The sequence below is a fragment of the Garra rufa genome, chromosome 9 (genome assembly GCF_049309525.1).
Source record: "Garra rufa chromosome 9, GarRuf1.0, whole genome shotgun sequence".
Taxonomy (NCBI): Eukaryota; Metazoa; Chordata; class Actinopteri; order Cypriniformes; family Cyprinidae; genus Garra; species Garra rufa.
Window position 1 is genome coordinate 44,320,849 of NC_133369.1, and position 22,581 is coordinate 44,343,429.

Here is a 22,581-nt window from a genome sequence, read left to right on the forward strand (position 1 = left end):
CTCATCTAGAAAATCCTTCATCCATGTTTGCATTAATAAAAACAAGCCTTCTAAAAAACTATTCTAATGCATGAATCTGCCATCTCTTCCATTCTTGATCACTTTCTGAATTATCCTTATTCTGAATTATTATTTTGGGTTAAGATTACCAATGTGAAAAATAAGTACACTTTAGCATACTTATCAAAAGAGCACTTACTACGGTTTTAGAATGTGATGGGGTTTCTTCAACAGTTTTGTCAACCAGTTCTCTTTTTTAAGGCGAGTTTATGTAGGGATTGAGTTGGGACAGAGTTTGCAGTGCTTCTAGGAAGACCCAGAGCTTTGTCAGTCTTTCTATAACCATTTCCAGCTGTTTTCCTCCTAGCAGATTGATCTCAAAGTTCCTTGGGCTTCATTAGTTGTGAGACTCACTGAGTCAGTGAAATTGAACACAGATGGATTTGAAACCAACACAGTTGTACCTGGAGTTTACATTCCTTATGTGATTGAATAGTTTACACAAATTAGGCTATCCAAGTCAATCAATTAAGATAGATATCCTATGCTTTAATTTCACATTGTCACAGGGGGGGGGAACTAACCCATGGGGGGGGGGGGGTACTTTTGAATTTACTGACCATAGATTATAGGACATGTGTTTTTAGGGAACTATGCCTGATATTTCTTTTGTATGTGTGTTTGTGTTTCAGATCAGGACGTGTGTAAACTCTACTGCTTCGCTGAAGGTTACGACTTCTTCTTCGCCCTCTCCAGTAAAGTCAAGGATGGGACGCTCTGCACACAGGACAGCTCCGATGTCTGCATCGATGGTATTTGTGAGGTAATGTACAATATTCACAATTTTTAACACTGTCACCTATAACCTGAGGTCTTAAGTCTGTATGCATTACAATATTGTGTTGGTCCCTAAAAAAAGTAACTAAAAGCATTATTTAGTGACTTTCTATAGAAAAAAAAATGCATTATGTTACTTTTACATTACCTTTTCTCATCTGGCCTAGGCTTGCTTGTTTGTTTTCTAATATAAAAAAGTTGTATTTTTGGCTAATGTAAAAGCCCTTTCACACCAGAAATGAAATGATTAAATGTGAGGCTGAAAGAAATATAAATCAAAAACCTCACCTGTGCTGCCATTCTGGATTGCATAAAGAATGGGATGCAAGAAAATGGCCACAAAAAAAAAAAAAAGTAATCTTTGCTTATTAGTATGGTTGAATTGGATGATTGAAGGTCAACAGCTAAGATACTAGTTAATAAAATGGGATTAAATACATAAAGGATATTTGTGTTAACATATTTCATCATTCTCTAATATGCCTTTCCTATCCAAAATTCTTGAAAAAGCTGTTTTCTTACAATTGCAAAACTATTTGCAAATTAATTAAATCTCTGACATCTTTCAGTCCGACTTTAAAACCCTACATAGTACTGAGCCTGCGTTGTTAAAAGTTTTTAATGATATCTTAATGACCACAGACGCGGGTGATACCATGGCATTAGTGCTGTTAGATTTGAGTTCAGCTTTTGACTTTGGAGACCATAGGATTCTTATATCCCGGCTTGCACTCCATCGGGTACAGTCTTGAAATGGTTTCAATCTTTCCTATCTAATAGATGTTTCTCTGTTAGTTTAAGCACCCTTTCATCTTCAATGGTTAAACTCACTTGTGGTGTGCCCCAGGGTTCGATTTTAGCACCATTGCTATTTTCGCTGTATATAGTACCTCTGGGATCCATCATGAGTAAGTTGCAGACGACACACCATTCAATAAAATGCAACGATAACTTAGCATACAACAGACTAGAAGCCTTTCTGCACAAAATCAAAGTGTGGCTTACAAATAACTTTATGCTGCTAAATGACAAGAAAACCCAAATCATTCAGTTTGGGCCAAAAGAGCATTTATATTGAGATTCTATTGATATTGGCGCACTTACTCCAGTTCTTACATCAGATGTCAAAGATCTTGGATTTCACTTAGACAATAGTCTCAAATTAGAAAAGCAAGTTAATACAATAATTAGTACCAGTTTTTATCATGTTCGTCGATTAGCCAAAGTCAAGGAAAAGTTTTGAAACCGTTATTCACGCTTTTATTTCTACTTGACTCAATTATTGTAACTCTTTGTACACCGGGTTACCTCTCTCTTCCATTTCTCGCCTTCAAATGGTCCAAAATGCACCTGCCCATCTACTCACTGGTAGCTGCAAACAAGACCATATCACACCAATTCTATGGTCCCTACACTAGTACATTGAAAAGTACTTTAGAAATAAAATTGAATTGAATTGAATTATTGTGAGATAAGTAAATACATGTTGACATTTAGTCTAGAACTACAGTATCATCATGTTCACACAGCGCACATAACAACTCTGCATTTACTCCTGATTTCTGTCAACATGGCAATACAAGAGCTGTCAGTCAATACATGGCATAACAAAGTAACTAGCATTAGTTATTTCAAAAAGTAACTCAGCTATTTGCTGTTAAATTAAAAAGTAAGTGTTACTTTACTAGTTACTTGAAAAAAGTAATCTGATTTCATACAGCATGTTACTTGTTTTACGTTAAACCCCAACACTGGTAGATACTGTCTACCCTTAAAGGTGCTTCACGATGCCATACAAAAACCTTTTTTGTCCAAATGGTTCAATAAAGCACCTTCATATGGCAAGCCGTTCAGGAAAAAAATCATGTGTATTGTGTGAATATGGATTGGTTCACTGGTTGAATGTATGGTTTAATCACAAATCCATTTGTTCATAATACATTGGTATAACCAGACATGTATTGGTTTAGATACATCGGTCTGATCACATGCACATGGGTTTGCTCCTGTATACTTTGGTTCGTTCAAGTAAACATTGGGCTTCTCAATAATGCAATGGTTTCCTCAACTATGTATTGGTTGAGATAAATCGGTTTCCTCAAGTATACATTGGTTTGTAAGTATATTGTTTTCTTCAGGTATATTATGGTTTAGATACATTGGTTAGCTCAAATATACATTGGTTTGTTCAGCTGTAGATTGGTCTAAACCGATGTATCTAAACCAATATATACTTGAATAAACCCATATATACTAACCAATACATAGTTGAGAAAAACCAATGTATCTAGACCAATATATACTTGAACAAACCAATATATACTAACCAATACATAGTTCAGGAAACCAGTATATCTAAACCAATATATACTTGAATAAACCAATATATAAATACACAGACCAATATATTCCTGAAGAAACCAATATATACAGACCAATATATACTTGAATAAAGAAATACATATATACACAAACCAATATGTTCCTGAAGAAACAAATATAAAAAGACCAATGCATACTTAAATAAACCAAAATATAATAACCAATACACAGTTGAGGAAACCGATATATCTAAGCCAATATATAATAAGTAAACCAATGTACCTAAACCAATCTACAGCTGAAAAAAACAATGTATACTTGAGCTAACCAATGTACCTAAACCATAATATACCTGAAGAAAACAATATACATACAAACCAATGTATACTTGAGGAAACCGATTTTTCTCAACCAATACATAGTTGAGGAAACCAATGCATTATTGAGAAGCCCAATGATTACTTGAACGAACCAACGTATACAGGAGCAAACCCATGTGCATGTGATCAGACCAATGTATCTAAACCAATACATGTCTGGTTATACCAATGTATTATGAACAAATGGATTTGTGATTAAACCATACATTCAACCAGGGAACCAATCCATATTCACACAATACACATGAATTTCTTCCTGAACGGCTTGTCATATCTATGGCATCACTGTGAAGAACCTTTTAAAGCTTTTTTTTATTTTTAAGAGTGTAGTCTAGTTACTTGCAAGTAAGTTAGTAAGCTGATGTAAGTACTTCTCAGCTGAAAATGTGTTGATTGCTAAATATTCTTTATTTATGATTGTTGTATTCTCCATGCAGTGGTTTGTTGAGTTGTAATACATGGCTACATATAATAAAAGCATGATGCTGTTGATTGTTTTGTTTTTCTCTGGTAATGGACTACTGACACAGTGTGTGTATTATCATCAAAGCCAGAGATTTCCAAGAGGATTCATCTGTGGTGAATTCTCCCAGTGATTGGTTTTATGTTTTCTTCTGCTGTGGAAATCCCTGTAGAGAGGCAGAGCGATCAAATGCATTTCATCTCAGTTTGCTTCAGAGGACTGAAAAACAACATCTTTCTGAAGACTTTCCTTCAGAACACACATTGGTTTCATATTGCGTGTTTGGATGTTTGCGGCGAAAGAGCCAACTACTATTTTGTTCCATTAAATTTAACTTCAGCTGCTGCGTTTCACTGACAACATTTCAAATCCGCTGTTATATTAAAAGAGAAATTGTGTTAGCATGAAATAGTGACAAACTGCAGCGGACCAGAACAACTGTAGTTCCGCGGATTTAGTTTAAATAAGCAGTGATGAATGATCTGAGTCATTTGTCATTTCAGGTTTTGGATTACACAGTCGATGACATAAGTAGTTTGCACTCAAAACATTACACAAAGAGTATTTTTATACACTGAATATGAACATACTATTCAACTGTGAGCATTTAATCTGTGTGTGTTTGGACATGCATGTTGAAATCATTACACTCCTGTGTTTTTTCTCTATATTATCTTTGCCGTTTGGAGCATCTTGTACCTCTTTATTAAAACAACATGTTTAAACGTGAGTTTATGTAGCAGTGGTGTGTGGTGATCTTCTGAAATAAGGAGGCTAATTCCCCCACTGCAAAAAATGCATTTCTTATTTAGATTTTTTGTCCTGTTTCCAGCCAAAATATCCAAAAAATCTTAAATCAAGAAGGATTTTCTAGACAAGTGAAGTAAAAATTATTTTCTTGTTTTCAGAAAAAATTAAGTCAAAATTAAGCAAAATAATCTGCCAATGGGGTAAGAAAAAAAAAATCTTGTTTTCTATTTAAAATAAGATTTTTTTTGCTTACCCAGTTTGCAGATTATTTAGCTTGTTCTAAGTAAAAACTCACTTAATTTTTACTTGTTTTTTTCTGAAAACAAGAAAATAATTTTCAATAATCAAATCCTCTTTGATTTAAGAATTTTTAGATATTTTTGCTACAAACAAGACAAAATATCTAAGTAGGAAAAGCATTTTTTGAAGTGCCTCACTGGTTTTGGGTTTTTAGTTCTTGGTAAACTCAAAATGTTTAATGATGCTCATTGTCACAGAGAACAGCTCAGTCACATCATTGTTTTTAGCTTTATTTAATTTGGACATGACAAAAGTGCTGATATCTGAACAGGTGAGTTGTTTTCTTTCTAATAAACCCATTAATTTCCACAATTTTGACTTATTAATGCCAGTTTGCAGCATTATTTGGCCAAATCACAGCCCCATGGAGGCACTTCCTCCTCTCCCGTGACTTTTGTCTGATTTTACTGAACTGAAATGATGATTATGATTGCTTTATTTGTGCTTCTGATTTTTGTTTTCTAGAAAGTGGGCTGTGATAGGGTGCTAGGATCCAGTGTCGTGCCGGATCTGTGTGGTGTCTGCAAGGGCGATAACTCCACCTGCAAGATCTACAAAGGACAGTACACCAAACAACATCATCTGAGCCGTATGTGCTTGTCTTTAAGCTCTAAATGTGCAATCTGTGTATGCATTTATCTGTATGAACAGCATTCTAACTAGGGCTGAACATATTCTTCTATGTCGCTCGTGTAGAGTACTACCGTGTGGTGACCGTACCGGCCGGAGCGCGAAGTATCCGTGTGATGGAGCTCAACTCCTCCAGCTCTTATCTGGCCTTGAGGAATCTGCAGAGAAAGTACTACCTGAATGGACGCTGGACAGTGGACTGGCCTGGACGACAATCCATCGCTGGGGCTGTGTTCGACTACAAGAGACCCTACAATCGTCCCGAGAGCCTCACCTCCACTGGACCCACCAATGAGACGCTGGTGGTTGAGGTAGTGCTTGCCTGTAACTTTTTTCCTCCATAATTACACAATTATGTTTATTCATTATTTACAGTGTCTCACAAAAGTGAGTACACCCTTCAGATTTCAGCAACCATTTTAGTACATCTTCCCAAAGGACAATACTATAGTAGTCAATGCGCGGCTTGTATAGCAGTATAGATTTACTGTCCTCTGAAAATAACTCAACATACAGCCATTATTGTCAAAATAGCTGGCAACAGTAATTGAGTGCACCCTAAGTGATAACAGCAGTATGTTGTTTAACCATGGAAAGCCACATGTCCTATTCATCATGTTTATGTTTTTGTCTGCCTGCTAGGACCATACACACTTAGTATCGTGTACTAGAGCAGTTAAAAATGGGTGCTTTAAGTACAATTCTCCCATACTGACCACTGGATGTTCAACATGGCATCTCATGGCAAAGAACTCTCTGAGGATTTGAGTATTAGAATTGTTGCTCTCCACAAAGATGGCCAAAGCTATTAGAGGTTCAGTAACACCCTGAAACCGATTAACACTACAGTGGTCAGGGTCATACAGAGGTTTTCCAAGATGGGTTCCATTCAGAACATGGCTTGCTAAGGTTGGATCAATAAAGTTGAGCACTCGTTCTGTGAATCTGGCTTCAAAAACAGATGCATGAGTGCTGCCAGCATTGCTTTAAAGGTTGCAGCAATAGAAGGTCAGCTTGTCAGTGCTCAGACCATACGCCACACACAAGAAAGCCCGCAAACAGTTTGCTGAAGACAACCTGTCCAAGAGCATGAATTACTGGAAACAAGTCCTGTGGTCTGATGAGACTATAAGATAAACTTGTTTGGCTCAGATGGTGTCCAGCATGTGTGGCAATGCCTTGGTGAGGAGTACCAAGAAAATGGTGTCTTGCCTACAGTCAAGCATGGTGGTGGTGGTGATAGCATTATTGTCTGGGGCTGCATGGTACTGGAGAGCTGCAGTTCATTGAGGGAAGCATGGATTCCATTATGTATTGTACATTCTGAAGCAGAACATGATGCCTTCCCTCCAGAAACTAGGCAGAATGGCAGTTTTCCAACATGATAACGATACCAAACACACAACCAAGATGACAACTGCCTTGCTGAGGAAGCTGAAGGTGAAGGTGATGGGGTGGCCAAGTATGTCTCCAGACCTGAACCCTATTAAGCACCTGTGGGGCATCCTCAAGCATTAGGTGGAGAAGCACCATGCGTCTAATGTCCAGCAGCTCTGTGATGTCATTATAAAGGAGTGGAAGTGGATCCCAGCAACAACCTGCAGCTCTGGTCAATTGCATGCCCAGAATGATTAAGACAGTGCCAGATAACAATGGTGCTAACACAATATATTGACACTTTGTCACTTAGGGTGTACTCACTTTTGTTGCCAGCTATTTTGACACTAATGGGTGTATGTTGAGTTATTTTCAGAGGACAGTAAATCTATACTGCTATACAAGCTGCACATTGACTACTCTAAAATATATCCAAGTTTCATTTCTATAGTATTGTCCCTTGAGAAGATAAACCAAAATGATTGCGGAAAAGTTATGGGTGTACTTACTTTTGTGAGATACTGTATGTGTTTGCTATTATAGTGCAAAGTTTGCATCTCATTTACACTGATGCATTTAACATAGATTTATATTTAGTCTTGATGTTATCAAGATTAAATCCTGCTGAACACAAAAAAGTGCTAGTAAACAGTTGAACAACTATTAAATAACATTTATAAAAAGAAAACCTTATATAAGGAATAGTTCACCCAAAAATGAAAATTTGCTGAAAATGTACTCATCCCAGGCCATCCAAGCTGTAGATGAGTATGTTTCTTAATCAGATTTGTAGAAATGTAGCATTCCATCACTGTCTTACCAATGAATGGGTGCCGTCAGAATGAGAGTCCAAACAGCTGCTGAAAACATCACAATAATCCACAAATAATCCACACCATCTGGAGAAGACAAAAGAAACAGATCCTTCATCCGTTGTCAATCCATAATAACATTTTCTCCTGTGAAAAAGTGGTCTGGTCTGAATCAGGAGACAAATTTGCACAGATAAAGCACAGTTTACAAGCTAAAATGGCCCAAAACAGCTCTAATGAAATATGAAGCTGGATTTTGATGTGAGAGACAACAGGAGATGGACTTTTTCAGATAATCTGACCTTTTTATAACAATTAATTTGATCATTTATGGCAATTCAAAGTTGGAATATGTCATATGGTGCGACTTCCCAAAACCTTGATGCTTATAAATTAATTATTAATGGAAATCATATATATATATATATATATATATATATATGTGTGTGTGTGTGTGTGTGTGTGTGTGTGTGTGTGTGTGTGTGTGTGTGTGTGTGTGTGTGTGTGTGTGTGTGTGGATTGTTTAGCTTGAAAATGTAAAAACTTTTCAAATTGAAAAAAAAAATGTGTACGCATTTATTCAATGTGTAATAAAAATATGATATTACTGTCTTAAAAAAACACCACATGACATTGTTAAAGCTGCTAAATTCAAACCATATGAATTATTAAACAGTTCATTTCTAAGCTCTTTTCTTAAAGGAGTAGTTCACTTCCAGAACAAAAATGTACAGATAATTGACTGACCCCTTGTCATCCAAGATGTCCGTGGCTTTATTTCTTCAGTAGTAAAGAAATTATGTTTTTTGAGGAAAACAATTCAGGAAATGAAATGGTGTCCGCGAGTTTGAACTTCCAAAATGCAGTTTAAATGCAGCTTTAAAGGGCTCTGAAGAATGGTCTTATCTAGTGAAACGATTGGTTATTTTCTAAAAAAAAAATGACAATATATATACTTTTTAACTTTAAATGCTCATCTTGTCTAGCTCTGCGATGCACATGCATACTCTGTGTAATCCGGTTCAGGGTACAGTTAGGGTATGTCGAAAAACTCCCATCTCATTTTCTCCTTCAACTTTAAAATCGTAATTTTTTTTACTGGAAGTGAGCTAATCCTTTAACTTCAATTTTAAAAGACCTTTGTTGATATTTATATATCATGCAGATGTGAACTATTCATGTTACTCTAATTAAAACTCTGATTAATTGGAATTAAAACTACCTGCATGTAACATGTTTGAATGAGTTAAAAGCAGAATGTTCTGATCAGGAGACATTGTTGTGTGACACAGCATGTGGACAGCATTTTGTCGTAAAACAGAGTCAGTTTGCTCGTTGTCCTCAATTTTAATTAAATTAGAAAACGGTTTTGTGATTTCCTGTGAGGTTGATGGTGTTCATTAGTTCTTGTGTGTTTGTCACAGGTTCTCATGCAGGGCTGGAACCCGGGCATTCAGTGGGAATACACACTAACCAAAGACTATACAGAGCGACGCAGCCAGCCCAAACACAACTACACGTGGGCCATCGTTCGCTCGCAGTGCTCAGCCAGCTGTGCAGGAGGTACTGATCAGTCTGAACACAACCTGCTGCTAGTAGATGAAAATGTTAAATGCAGGCCAGACATTACACTGCAGTCACATGTTCAGATGTTAACACTTTAACCAAATGAGTCTGCTACAAATCTGCTGTGATTCTGATCCAGCTCTAGCTCATCATGCCCTGTTGTTTGCAATGCACCTCAAACCTTTCCTACGCACTGATTACATTTACACATTTGCATTGTTTATTAGAAAATGCATACATGGAGAAAATAAATCTGAATCATTTTTTATAATTTAGTGATGCATTTACATTTATGCATTTGGCAGATAATTTATTCCAAAGCAACTTGCATTGCATTCAATGTATTGCATTTAATTGGTTCATGCATTGCATGGAAATTAAACCAATGTGCATCGCTACTATTTTTTATTTTATTTTTATTTTTTTGTTCACTGAAAACCTAGACATTAATCCTAGTTCTATATGTGACCCTGGACCACAAAACTAGTCTTAAGTAGCACAGGTTTGTTGCAATAGTCAAAAATACATTGTATGGGTCAAAATGATTGATTTTTCTTTTATGCCAAAAATCATTAGGATATTAAGTAAAGATTATGTTCCATAAAGATATTTTGTAAATTTCCTACCATAAATATATTAAAGCTTAATTTTTGATTAGTAATATGCATTGCTAAGAACTTCATTTGGACAACTTTAAAGGCGATTTTCTCAATATTTAGATTTTTTTGCACCCTCAAATTCCATATTTTCAAATAGTTGTATCTCAGCCAAATATTGTCCTATCCTAACAAACCATACATCAATGGAAAGCTTATTTATTCAGATGATGTATAAATCTCAATTACAAAGAAATGACAGACAGTCACATATGGCACATTCATGAGAGAAGCAATGATATCCTTCTTCTGAATCAGACCTTTTCAATTTAATAATTTGATCCAGTCAGTCTGAATGATTTATTAATTCTTTTAAAGTATATTATTTTAATAAGTACTCTTTTTAAAAGTATGCTAAAGTGTACTTCTTTTTCACAAGGGATTCTGTAAAACCTATTGCACTTTTTCATCAATTGCATATCTGTGTGTCAATCTAAATGATCTGAGTGAAACCCAACAGCAATATTGTGTGTTTCTCAAGCGTATCTGGCGGTCTATGCAGGTGTAACTCTAGAGTTGAGCCTCAGGTGAGTCTGTAAGGTCTGTTCCCATCAGTAGTGCTGACATGGGCTGTACCCTGCTATTCTTTCTAACCAGATCTGACATTAGTGCTCTGTGATGGTGTGTGGAGAGCCTGAGGCGAGGCCAGCTGAAAGAACAATACCTGCGTCCCTTAACCCAAAGGTCAAACGCCCTCCAGGCTGCCTCTGGAAAGCTGCTTTTTCAGCTCAAATACCTTGAACTTTCTTTGAGTTCATGATGATTTTCAGCTGATGTCAGTTCATCAGGGGTGTTGAGTTGTTTATATGTTGTTTGTGTTTGTATCTCAGGTCAGATGGTCAGTAAATCAGTCTGCTACAAGGATCTGAGGCTTCAGGTGAACACGTCTTACTGTAACTCGCGATCTCGACCATCTACTGGTGTGACGTCCTGCAACACACAACCCTGTCCCGCAAGGTAACGTTATCACTGACCGTTTCTTATCTGTTCAGGATTATTTTGACAGTGCCATTCAAAAGTTTGGGATAAGTATGATTTTTTGTGTCTTTTAAAGTCTTTTCTGCTCTTCAAGGCTGCTTTTATTTAATTTAAAAATACAGTAATATTGTGAAATATTGCAATTTAAAATAGTGGTTTTCTATTTTAATATACTTAAAACTAAAATTTATGCATGTGATGCAAAGCTCAATTTTCAGCTGAAATTGCTGAAAATTTCAGCTGAATTGTCACACGATCCTTCAGAAATCATTGTAATATGCTGATTTATTATCAATGTTAAAAACGGTTGTGCTGCTTGATTATTATTTTTTTTTTCGTAATCTGTGATTTTTTTTCAGGAATATTTGATGAAAAAAATGTTAAAAAGAACAGAATTTATTTCAAAAAGAAATCTTTGGTAACAATATACACTACCGCTCAAAGTTTGGAGTCAGTAATTTTTTTCTTTTTTTTTTTTTTAATACTTTTATTTAGCAAGGATGTGTGAAATTGATACATACAAAGTGATAGACTTATATTGTTAGAAAATATTTCTATTTTGAATAAATCCTGTTCTTTTTAACTTTTTATCCATCAAAGAATCCTGAAAATTTTTTGCAGTCTCCAAAAAAATACGAAGCAGCAATGTCTGATTCAAATTTAGCTTTGCATCACAGAAATAAATTATATTTTGAAGTATATTAAAATAGAAAACTGTTATAAAATTTCATAATATTTTTTCTGTATTTTTGATCGAATAAATGGATACATTTGCTTTAAACATTAACATATCCCAAAGTTTGAGCACCAGTGTGTGTGTATGTATGTGTGTATATATTAATTTATAAAAAAAAAAATGTAAATAAAACAAATATAAAATATTAACAAAAATAGTATATGTAATAGTATATGAATGATACTAAAATAACTTAATATTTTTTCACGTTCCTTCAAGTTTGTCATGTATTATTTATATATTTTTTATTTCAGATTTATTTCAATTAATGAAAACAATTTCAATAGTTTTAGTTAACAATAACAACACTGAAAGGAACAACAATATGTTATTACTTTTCCAATACTCACACAGTGTTCACTCTGGACATCAACCATATTTGTTATTTACACAGTTTATTAACAGTTTATAATCAACATAATGTGCCTGCTTGTGTTATTTTGCCCAACAAATGCCATTACATATCATTTACCACAAACCTATCATTTAAAGTTTCAATTACATAAGTTTATTATGCTTTATGCAGGTTTTATTCTCCTGCTGGTCATCATGTGGTTATGATTGGCTGTGTGTATTTGACACGAGGCAGATGTTGTGTGATCTCACGTCACTGCAGCAGATCTCAGATCAGTGTTTGTGGTTTTAAACCTCACTGTTCATGTTTTCTGGTGTCACTCATCAGATGTTTCGGTCGTGTCTCCATAGCAGCGTCATGCAGAGCACGTTTTTGTCTCGCATATCGAGACTAGTCCAGGGTAATTCCCAATAATGTCCCATGGCTTGGAAAGGTAGACACAGAATGACGCTCACGCCCGGACTGCCAAAATCACAGAGCTGGTTTTGTGCATCCCTGAGGTCCAGTGCAAAGGCATCTTTACAGCTGACAGAGTTTTGTTTCTGTAAGCTGCTCTTAAAGCATTAAAGTGTCTGAAACTCCCGTAAACCTGCCTGATACTCAGCTGATTGTTTCCCAAGTGTAGCTGTGTTTTCTTTGGCTGTGAGATCCAGCTCTTTTTTTTCTCCTTGTCTCTTATTCTTGCTCAGTTTCTCCATTTCTCTCAGTTTCTCACATATCTTGAGCGTAAGAGGCAGATCACGCACTATAATCCTGCTGAGCATTGCATCTGTGTGCCGTCAATAACACACTGAACACACAGCTGCTCATACTGATGGGAAAACACTGCGCTGCTGCTGCTTCTCCCGTTTTTTCATTTCCACTTATAGACCTGAGCAATTCTGAACAAAGGTAAAAGAAAAAAAAAATACCATAATAATCATGCATATGCCATCAGGCATATAAAAATATCATTAATCCATGTTCACCACCATTCAAAAGTTTGGGGTAAATGTTTTTTCTGTTTGTTTGGTTGGTTTTGAAAGAAATTAATACTTTTGATGCGTTAAATTATTAAAAGATGACAGTAAAAACATGTATAATGTTACAAAGGATTTCTATGTCGAACACATGCTGTTCTTTTGAACTTTCTAATCATCAACGAATCCTAAAAAAATAAAATGCATCACAGTTTCCACAAAAATATTGGGTTTTCAACATTAATAATAATCAGAAACGTTCCTTGAGCAGCAACCATCATATAACAGAATGGTTTCTAAAGCACAATGTGACACTGAAGACTGGAGGGATGATGCTGAAAATTCAGCTTTGAACAGAGCAATAAATTACATTTTACAATATATTCACAGAGAATACAGTTTGAATTGTAATAATATTTCACATTTTCAGCATATTTTTGATCAAATAAATTCAGCCTTAGTGAGCAAAAGAGACTTAAAAGACTTTTAAAAAATCATACCAACCCTAAACTTTTGCATAGTGCATGTGTTTTTAGTTTTTTTTTAATAATCAATCAATTAATCAATCAATTTTATGATATGATAATTTTATGATATTTTATGATATGCCTATTAATTCATTAAAATAATACATTTGCTGAGAAAAGCTATAGATTAATAGCATGGAAAGACAAAAGCATTAAATAAATAGGTTTTTAATCAAAATAAAAATTGAGATGCATTCTTCTCACATTGTTTCTTACCTGACAGTCACAGTCTCATTATTGGGCCATTAGGGGAGGACTATTTGTCCCTCAAGTGTGAATTGCTAAATATTCATGGGTCATTGCCACTCCTTTGCATATTCCCTTTCGATCACAAAACATGAAAAGTTACTTAGAAAAGTTACATCAAAATATTGATGTGAACAAGCTGATTTTCACATCATTTGGTAGAAAAACTCTAGCCTACCACATCAGTTTTTAAAAGTCTTTAGTTTGTTTTTGCTTTTCACTAACTACGCATACATGTTGTTTTCTCAAAAACACAATCATGTACATTCACGTTGATTATATATTATTGTAGCCCAATGATTACAGACTTCAGCCATTAATATATTTTTAAAATACTAAAAAAAGCACAAATGTCAGAGCCCCAAAACAAACTCAGACCCCAGAGGGTTAAATGAGCTTGTCTGGTTTTCATTGGTAAACTATTCCAGATTTTGGAGTAATAAAGCGTTTTAAACCCACATTCACCTGGACCAAGAACCTCCATCCCATGAGGCTCTCTAGTGCAAAATATGAGTTTAGTGATTGAGACAAACAGCTCATTTCCCCAGTGTATTTGAGAACATGCCTCATCCATCATGTTTGCATGAACTTAAAGCTGATTTGATGGCTGACAAATAAGGGCATTGCCCAGTAAACATTGCCGAGATGAATAGGCCAACTGATGGTTGTCTGGCAGCCTAATTTGGGCGCGGTGGACGTTTGAGTCGCGGGGTGAAGGGTCAGATTGGCCAACTGGCACGTCTTGGGTGTACCCTACATTACTCACACGTTGGCATCACCGTTCATCCATTCCTGGGACAGTGACAAAGGTGACCTCACCACCCTGACCCCAGATCAGAACCAAATCTGGACAATCGTAGACCAGCACGCAGACATTGGATTTGACAATTCACGACAGGCAGATCGGAGAAACGGAGAGCGTGATGTTGATGGCTAGAGACGCGTGACAGGCCGTGCTGCGTTTTGTAGGTTTGTTGTTGTTTGTTGTTGTTGCTTCTATGGTTTTACATAATGTTTGATGATCAGATGCCAGTTTTTGTGATTTCAGATGTCAGAACGGTTATTATTTATCCCGCACGATTGCGCAACAACCCGTTCTGACAGAATAATTTGAGCTGAGACAATGCAAACGAGAAATATCCGTCTCTGTCTCGACATGTGCAGTAATATGGCTAATGCGCTGATTTATTATGGAGGATATTGAATATGCAGTGAGCTCATGGGTCTTTGGGAGACGCTGGAGAAACGCTCTCATGATGAAGGTTCATGCTTAACCTGCTGCTGAAAAATGAGGGCTTTAGAGGGATGAGAGCACGTCCTGTAGGATTACCGTGAGGGTTTTGGGTCTGCTGGGACTGAGGAGAACCAGACGGGACCGGCTCAAAGGCTGGGGAAGAGTGACACGTTAAAGCTCAGAGGAAACAGACTAATACGGGACACATCACTTGTTGATCACACATGAATGTGAATGAATATTTTTCTTCCAGTGGTCAGTGAAAGGTATCTCAGAAAATGTTTTCAAACCTTCAAAAAATGTTTTATAATCAAACTAAATATAATATGATATTTTTTCTATTCATTTGTGAGTCTACTCAAAAAACAAATGTTTTGGCAATAAATACATACATATAATCAGTCAATAAATAAATTAATCAGATGGCATTGATCATTTTGAGTTATGACAGCTTCTGATGAAATTATGTTTAACCAATAAATGATTAAACCACACATTAAATAGCACTTACTTTCAGCATTTATTCTGTTTAACCAGTCCCTTAATTAGAAATCCACAAATTTTGACAATTTCATTAAATTACTACAGCTTATTTAAAAAAAATCAATTAACGCACAACATTTTTAAATATTACACAAACATTAAGGTGATTTAACAGATCTCATCAAAATAATGTTTGCAACTTAATTCATTTACATCAATGAATTTTAATTTGCAACCATGCATATGCTGTACTTAAGTTGTGTGAACACATTCCTTGAATTTCTCTTTCAGCTATATTTGACGTTTATTACAATGAGTTTATGTGAATATTGGTTTAAGTTTGTTTAAATTAAAAGTAAAAGGCCTGGATTCACAGACAAGGCTTAGACTAAGCCAGGATTAGGCCATAGATCAGTTAGGACATTTAAGTAATTTTTAGAAACGTGCTTGAAAAAATACATTACTGGTGTGCATCTTGAGACAAAACAAAAGCTCTGATATATTTTAAGATCAATCAGTGCAATTTTATTTCAGTTGAAACAGCTCAGACTTACATTTTAGTCTCGGACTAGGCTTAAGCCTTGTCTGTGAAACCGGGGGATAGTTATGTAAAAGTATATAATTTTAATGTTTTGTGTTTTTATTTTTCATTTATAAACAAGCTGATAATTTTTAGCTTGCACCAGGATTTCAATTACGTTGTAATGATGAATAGCTATAATTACTCATTTTATGCCCCAAAATTAAAAATGTCAGTGAAATAGAGGCATCAGTGATAATGGCCATCATAAGAAGCCATTAAACAAAAAAAATCTTACATTTGGAGATTTAGTGTGAAAATATATGTATGATGGCAAATTAAAACTTTAGGTGTGATACATAATTATTGATTGCAATTTTAATGATCAGCAGCCCTAGAAAATAGAATTTAAAATCTTCTGTGATTTGCCATTTTCATGCAGTAAACATTAACTAAAACTAAAACAAACAAAAAAAATATTTAAAATTGTAAAATAACGTAATGTAAATGGTTAACTGGGTTGTGAGTAACAATGCATCGTAAATGTAATTGTTATACACTCTTAAAAATAAAGGTGCTTCACAATGCTATAGAATAACCTTTTTGTCTAAATGGTTCCATAAAGAACCTTTAACATCTGAAGAACCTTTCTGTTTCACAAAAGGTTCTTTGTGGCAAATAAGGTTCTTCAGATTATAAAAAGGTAAGCAAGAAATGTTTCTTTAAAGAACCTTTGACGGAATGGTTCTTTGCAGAACCAAAAATTGTTCTTCTGAACAATTTTTAAGAGTGTATGCAATTGAGAAGGTCAAGACCTCTGGGTTGAGATCATTTAAATAGAGAAATTAGTTGTGTTAAACAACTTGTCTTTCTAGGTCAGTTTTATAATAGATAATAGCTTACACAACATATTTAAAAGCTCAAGTAAAGTTTTTAAAGTGCATGCCATACACACACACATTACAGATCCATATGCACTGGTGATGGAGAACGGGACTGCCCTGCCCGTATTTTCCGAAACACACTGGTGATGAAGGACACACCACTCTACTGTCAGCGAAAGTATCGAACAACATATCAGCAAGTGTTGATGGCTTTAGAGACAGACGGAGCTTGCTGGTCCCATCCCAAAAACACGCCTGTCATTACCGTTACCTCAGCTTCTCATGAAATCATTGACAAAGAATGATGATAAGTGCAAGAACCAATTGGCAAACAGACTATAAACTGCAATATAAATCCTCTAAAGGCCATATAAACTGCATAGCAACACCCTGGCAACGACCCATGACACCCTCGCATCACGGCAGGGACTTCAGCACAAACAAGCATGTCTCTCATTTCTTTAGATGTGGTTGAGAGAGCAGTGTTGGGTGTTTGTAAGATAGACGCCCATGTGCCTGAGCCAATTCAGTCCACTGCTCTATCTCTGGATTAGTCTGATAAAACCGGTTTCCTTGGCACACAGATGATCTTCTAGTCAGAGATCTTGTGTCCTCTTATGTCACTCTTCCCAGAAAATGCTGACTTGGTTCTGTAAAGTGATCCGTCCAAGCATTGAGTCTTCATGGGCTTTCTGCCCTGTGAGAGAGAGAGAGCGAGAGCGTCAGTGAAGATGCCAAAACCAGCACCTAATGATAAATGAGAATAACAAATGATTAAAAAGGATGTATTAAATAAAAAATAAAATTATTTTATAGTAACCTTAAAAAATATATATTATATTTTCTTTCTTTTTTTTTTTTAATTTTCATAATTTTCAAATTGTAAAGGGATAGTTCACCCAAAAATGAAAATTTGATGTTTATCTGCTTACCCCCAAGGCATCCAAGATGTAGGTGACTTTGTTTCTTCAGCAGAACATAAACTTTTTTTTAGATTTTAAATCTAAACCGTTGCAGTCTGCCAGCCATATAATGGCAGTGGATGGGCACCAGACCTTTAAAAGTAAAAAAAAACATGAACAGACAAATCCGAATTACACCCTGCGGTTCGTGTACTCATTCGAACATCATTCGGAGCTGCAAAAGGTCTTTTATTTGTGTGCACTCACAATGTCAACAAAACATTGTGCTTTTGTAAAATAGCAATAAAGATGCGTTTTCAGCTGTCTCTGTCTTGAGGAGGAGCGCTTCACAAAAATGATCCGAAGCTCAGCGATATTATTCACATGATAAATATATCTATAGAATGCTTTAAATTACTACTTTAAAACTAAAGAATTCATGTAATAAAATAATGTCATATTCCGTAAAGTTAATGTAAAAATTTCACCTACTCCACGCAAAAAAAAGTCCATGGCATCCTGTCTTCACATTTAACATAAAAAAACAGCAATAAAATTCAAACTCAGTTAACTGGCTGATTTATGAGAAAAATAAAACAATGTTGGCAAAGTTATAGACTTGTTGGCTTTTCTGAGGTAGGCTAAATGTTTATTAGACTTATTAACAAGATGTTTTATTGACTTTTTTTATATTTTATACTTCATATTTTTTATGCTTATTTCGTGCTGCAAATATTAAAGAGGAAAAGATCATTAATTTACGTGCCGCTTGATCTGAGGCGAATATAATTATCTCACTACAAATTAAATAACGTAAAAACACATTTATTGTTTGTATTTTCATAAAATTGGCAGAATTTGCTGAGACGTGCATGCCACAAATAATGAATGGACTTGAAAACGGGCTTTAAATATTATTTCCAAACATTTATACCCTGAATAAAACTTGTGAATACTTACGTAACAGACTTGCTACACCACTGGCACATACAGTTCATTTAAACGCATTTGTTTATCCCAAAGTGGCCCCTTGTGGCAACACTGAAACTGCAGTATGTACTTGAGTGTATTTTGGAAGGCCCCAGTGTGTGAAGTCAAGCATTTGCGTTCACACTCAAAGATTATGTTGAGGGGTTGCGAGACACTTTTGGGTGAGAGTACAGCAGTGAGTCATTCTGTGTGTCTCCCTCCTGTAACAGCAGCCAAACATGTGCTAGTGTCTATTCCAGTGTCCTGATGATGGCATCATGATGTCACGACTATAACAGGTGCTGCAGGCAAGAGCTCAGCCAGTGAGCACTACCGTGAAAATACTGTTTAACTGGGGGTATGCATCTCAAACTGTCTCTCTCTCTTAGTGTTTTTCTGCCTCATTAACTGGCTTCTGTAAACAGCATTTATTGCATCATGCTTATCTGATGTCCTGTGTGTTTGGCTTGAACTCTTTGGGTTTATGAGAGGACAAGGTTAAAACACTTCCAAACTCAGCACACAGTCGCATTGTTGAGGTGGACACAGAACACACACACACTGCATTAGACAAAAACCATCTGCAAATGTGTCTGAATCGGGTGTTTTGGTGAATTTAGTGGTGAAGTCAGTTCTGCTGAAGTTCACACAGGTGTAGAGAAACTCATTAATTACCAACATCAGCACTAACAATACTGTTTTCATCTTCAGCACTACATCTACTGTTTTAGCATTGCAAATCCAACTAACCTCTTTTAAAATGTTTTTACTCTAGAGTATTTTTTTTACAATAAATGACATATTCCTTTACAAAATAAGAAATTTAGTCAAATGTGCTATTAGTATACTAAATATAAGAGAGTAGTATACTTTGAGACTATTTTTTATGTATGTTTCAGAGATATACTTAAAGGATAACACTTTGCAACAAGGTTCATAAGTTAACTACATTATTTAACAAGAACAATACTTCTACAGCATTTACACTTAATGTTAATTTTAGCATTTACTAAGACATTATTAAAATCACAAGGTTGTTAACATCAGCACTCGATTTTCTTGCCGTAAACACTGCCGTTTCCTGACGCGGTTGTATTTGAATTCGTAAAATAAAGATGAAGATAGAAGATAATATGTGACCCTGGAGCACAAAACCAGTCTTAAGTCGCTGGGGTATATTTGTAGCAATAGCCAAAAATACATTGCATGGGTCAAAATTATTGATTTTTCTTTTATGCCAAAAATCATTAAGAAATTAAGTAAAGTTCATGTTCCATGAAGATTTTTTGTAAAATTCCTACTGTAAACATATCAAAATGTAATTTTTGATTTGTAATATGCATTGTTAAGAACCTAATTTGGACAACTTTAAAGGTGATTTTCTCAGTCTTTTTGATTTTTTTGCATCCTCAGATTTCTGATTTCAAATAGATGTATCTCAGTCAAATATTGTCCTATCCTAACAAACCATATATCAATAGAAAGCTTATTTATTGAGCTTTCATATGATGTATAAATCTCAGTTTTGTCAAATTTAACCTTATGACTGGTTTTGTGGTCCAGGGTCACATATAAAGATAAAGATTTGAATTTGGGCATGTTCCTTGCAATGGTATGGATTCTGAAGATCTGGATTATAGTAGTTTTTGGTAAGGTATATTTTAAAATTTTGTTTGTAATTAATGACATTCACACATTTAAGCATGGTTTAAGTGTCCAAAAGATCACTTTTTACATTGTTATAAAATTGAAAAAGTAAACTTAAAAGTGTACCTTAATAAATAAAAAAAATTTGGCCAGGCTAAGAAGTATTGATATGGTATACTGTACATACTGCTAGTACATTGACTTAAACTTAACATTGAACTTTACTTAAATTTAGTTAATAAAATTAATTTGAATGTTTGAATGTTTGAAATGGTGTATCTAATGAATGACATTGACTCATTTAAATGAGACTCAGATTATTTTGGTCACATTATCATAATCAACCAAAAGTTGGAGAATATTGTGATATAAAAGTTTGCTTCACCCACCTCTACTCACATGTTTACACTTACACTGCTATTACATAAGTACTCAGTTGTGTGTCATCTCCTTATTACAGACAGCATGCACAGACACACTAATGGAGTATTTTAGGGCGCCACATTATTTGATCTTCAGTCCTCAGTGCCAGAAAGGATCATGGAGAAGCCATTACATCATGGAAATAGGTGTAGATTCACATTTAGAGTCTTACATCACTGTGGTCATATAAAAGGTTAATGTAGGACCTCCACACAGAACATCTATTCTTCTTATATTGAAATAGCATTGTTTATTTATAACATTTGAATTTATATAGCAGCACTAGCATAAAATGGATAGATATATAATGCCATAATAGGATTAATGTCCATGTTCAGTCATATTTATTTAGTCTGATTGGCCAGACGAGTGCCAACTGTACTGTATGCGTTACGGCTCAAATCACAGATGGTGAAAGCTGAACCCTGGTGAAATCATAGCATAATCCAGCTCATAATTAATAAATTCACACAAACAGGTTTATAGCAATAGAAACACAAGACCACATATTCCCTATGATATGTTACTAAGCTCCTTTAATTACTACAAGCGTCCGGGCAAGGCATTGCCAAATGTACCGTTAAAGCAGATCAAATGTCTGATTCCACTGTATAAATATGGGATGTGTTTTAAAGAGGATGACGTTGTGAAACATCTCCTCTGCTGTTTTAAGATGAAAGCAGATCCGGTCACTAGAGCACTGGATGGCATTGGTCAAAGCTGTTGCTCATTCCAGTCCGGTGATGTGCTTGGCTGTGAGAAATAACCTTTAGCTTGTTTGAATGTGCTGACAGGGCATTTCAGGTTGTTTGGGGACTTTAGGGTGAATTGATGGCCTTTATGAGCTGATATTTTGACTGCTGGGATTTGCTGAAAGTCAACAAACCATCTGCCCTTGATAATCAAGGTGTCTCAGTGTTAACCCTTCCTTAACCAGAGTTGAGGCACTGAAACTACGTTCACTGGGTACATTCAGAATAGCAAACTCTCATAATATATGTTCAGAATACTGTATCCCACAATCAGTGTTGGGGAAAGTTACTTTTAAAAGTAATGCATTACAATATTGAGTTACTCCCTAAAAAAGTAACTAATTACGTTACTTTGTTACTTTTTATGGAAAGTAATGCGTTACGTTACTTTTGCGTTACTTTTTAAATCTGGGCAGGGCTTGCTTGTTTGTTTTTAATATAAAAAGTTCTATTTGTGGCAAATGTAAAAGCCTTTTTACACCAAAAGCCTCAGGCTTAGAGAAAAGTAAATTGACGTCTGTACAGTAGACCGCAGAAGAAAAAATGTCAACTCTTCAGCAATAAAAAAAAAAAGGAAAACAAATGTTAGATTATCTTGAGTCATTTCTGCTTATTAGTATGGATGAATTGGAGCATCGAAGGTCGGCAGCAAAGACATCGGTTAATAAAATGTGATTAAATACATAAAGGATATTTGTATTATTTAACATATTTAATTATTGCAGGTTTGTGTTGAATTTGCCTGTTTTTATTTATTTTGAGGAATACTGTATCTGTTTTTTTAGTGAGTGAGATGAATTAATGCATGTTCACATTTATTCTAGAACTAAAGTAACATTTTACAATTTCTCTCAACATGGGGACAGGGGAGCT

General features: G+C 35.3%; 1 protein-coding gene across 1 annotated transcript in view; it reads left to right on the forward strand.

The window, feature by feature from the left end:
- adamts16 (ADAM metallopeptidase with thrombospondin type 1 motif, 16) overlaps positions 1-22,581 on the forward strand; it is a 90,135-nt gene that overhangs the window by 56,829 nt on the left and 10,725 nt on the right. Inside the window, exons 14-18 of the mRNA XM_073846698.1 lie at positions 693-823; positions 5,518-5,641; positions 5,749-5,993; positions 9,296-9,434; positions 10,924-11,050. Of these exons, the coding sequence (XP_073702799.1) occupies positions 693-823; positions 5,518-5,641; positions 5,749-5,993; positions 9,296-9,434; positions 10,924-11,050 (766 nt within the window). The remainder of the gene's footprint in view (positions 1-692; positions 824-5,517; positions 5,642-5,748; positions 5,994-9,295; positions 9,435-10,923; positions 11,051-22,581) is intronic.